This window comes from Tupaia chinensis, unplaced genomic scaffold (assembly GCF_000334495.1).
Source record: "Tupaia chinensis unplaced genomic scaffold, TupChi_1.0 Scaffold000671_1, whole genome shotgun sequence".
In the NCBI taxonomy this organism is placed as follows: Eukaryota; Metazoa; Chordata; class Mammalia; order Scandentia; family Tupaiidae; genus Tupaia; species Tupaia belangeri.
Window position 1 is genome coordinate 4,583,776 of NW_006160193.1, and position 2,106 is coordinate 4,585,881.

At 62.5% G+C, this 2,106-nt stretch overlaps 1 protein-coding gene across 1 annotated transcript in view; it reads left to right on the top strand.

Moving 5' to 3' along the window:
* Window positions 1-1,845: 1,845 nt before the first annotated feature.
* DLK1 (delta like non-canonical Notch ligand 1) overlaps window positions 1,846-2,106 on the top strand; it is a 9,410-nt gene continuing 9,149 nt past the window's right edge. Inside the window, exon 1 of the mRNA XM_027776369.1 lies at window positions 1,846-2,098. Within this exon, the coding sequence (XP_027632170.1) occupies window positions 2,032-2,098 (67 nt within the window). The 5' untranslated portion in view covers window positions 1,846-2,031. The remainder of the gene's footprint in view (window positions 2,099-2,106) is intronic.

Consider the following 2,106-nt stretch of genomic DNA (forward strand, 5'->3'; position numbering starts at 1 on the left):
GCAGGTCAGGAGACCTCGGTGGTGGCTGCAAGGCGGACAGAGGCACTTCCAGGCTGGGGCCTGCTGGCACTGCCCTTCTGCCAAGGGGCCTAGGCAGAAGGTCTTCCATGGTGGACTCAGTTTGTGACTTAAGAAGGGTCCCTGGAAGCAGGGGTGACAGAAACGCAGGCTAGGTGGCAGGCGCCCTGGCTTCCTCCCGTCATTTTCAATAGCCCTCACTTGCCTGAGTCTTTGAAGACAATTCCCACAAGGGGTGGATTTTCCCTCCCGCCTCGGCCTCCCAGGCAGTACAGAGCAGCTGGAGGATCTGCCCAGAGCCCCTCCCAGGCACTGACTTGGGGTGTACTAGCTTAGGCCGGTGCCCCGGCTGCCACTGGCCTCTCCTCACACCCAGCCCCCCAGACAGTGCCTGTGTCCTCAAACCTGCCAGGGCCTGGTGAGGTGGGCTGGAGGCCAAAGCCCACCTCACCAAGTGGCAAAGATCACCGCCCCTAGCCCTGCGGGGAAGGGGAGGCTGTGAGCTTGGTGGGCGCCTACCCTGCACCTGGGATCTACATGCAAATTCACCTATGCAAATTACGTGCACACAAATGACCTATCCAGAGATCTGATCCTCCCCCAGGAGGTTAGACACCTTCAATCCCCTTCCAGCGCTCTCCCTCCCATCTTCCTGAGCTCTCTGATTGAGAGGCGGGAGTGCCAAGCTCTCCTAGCCACCAGCAGGGCTCTAAGCTGAGGCTGAGGGCCAGGAGGGAGAGGACTCAGGAGACACTTCTTCCTAGCAGCTCTCAGGTAGGGAAGGCTCTCTGGCAGGGTCAGCACCTCCCATCCCCACACCCCTGCAACCCCTGCTGAGGTTCTGGTGGGTCTAGAGTGGTGCTGAGCACCTAGCGTGCACGACTGTGTGTGTGTGTGTGTGTGTGTGTGTGTATGTGTGCACGCATACTGGTGAAGTTGCCCACGTGTCACGGTGGACAAAGACAGATAGTGTGTGCTTGCCTGCGTACGCTGGAGGAACCCGTACGCAGGGTGAGTGCATGTGCATGTATTTCTAAGTGTGTAACCGAGGGTCTGTGCTGTGAGTTTGGGGACCGGCTGCGCGTGTTTGTGAGTACCTGCTGCAGGCTGTCTAGGTGTGTGTTACAGCCCGTGTGTTTATGTTTTGGTGTGACGCAGGCCCTGATGGGTACGGGTGTGATGTGGTGGCAGTGTGATGAATGTGTGCTTACACGTGTATGTATGCGTCTAGGTGTGTGCTTCTGTGTGGAGGGGCCGATGCATGTGGAAGGGTGCCCAGGGGTTCAGGGCCGGCTGCCATCCCCCTGTGGCTCTGAGGAAGCCGGCAGTGCTGCGAGCTGTGCGCGGGTCTGTGGCAGTGTCTGTGTGGCATGCGTTTGCGTTGCAGTATGTGCCGCTACGAGCGCATCTGCCTTTGCTGCCTCTGTATGGCTGGGGATCCCGGGGGCATAGGGCTCTTCCTGAGAGTCCTCCTGGGTGCCTGCGTGGTGCTCTGTCTGTCCCACATCCTCACAGAGTGCGTTTGGGTTTTTCTCGGTTTATGACCCTGGCAACGAGTGTTTGGTATTTCTGTGTGCCCTTCTGTGTTCCGGATGCGTCTGCTCTCCCGGGATTCTGCAGCCCGGTGCATGCTCGGCTCCCGCAGCCTGTCCTGAGCACGTCCGCGCGCTGTCCCGTGTGGGGAGCCTGTGCTCAGCGCGCAGGGTACCTGTGCAGTCCTCCGTAGCCAGCAGGCACCCACTGGCCGGCGCCGGCCGGTGCGCGCGCGAAGGCGGGGGCGGGGGGCGAGGGGCCCCTGGGGGGGCAGTACGAAAAGGGAGGCGCACGGGACGAGGCAGCAGCTACTAAGACGCGACGGCAGAGAGCGCATAGCGCAGCCCGGTGCAGCCCTGGCTTTCCCCTCGCCACACGCCCGTGCCCCTTTCCGCGTCCGCAATCAGAAGCCCAGCGCGGCGCCCGGAGCTGGACCCGCGCCTGCGCCGCTCCCGGGACCGCGACCCCGGCCGCCCCGCGATGACCGCGACCGAAGCCCTCCTGCGCGTCCTCTTGCTCCTGCTGGCTTTCGGCCATCGGACCCCTGGTGCGTCT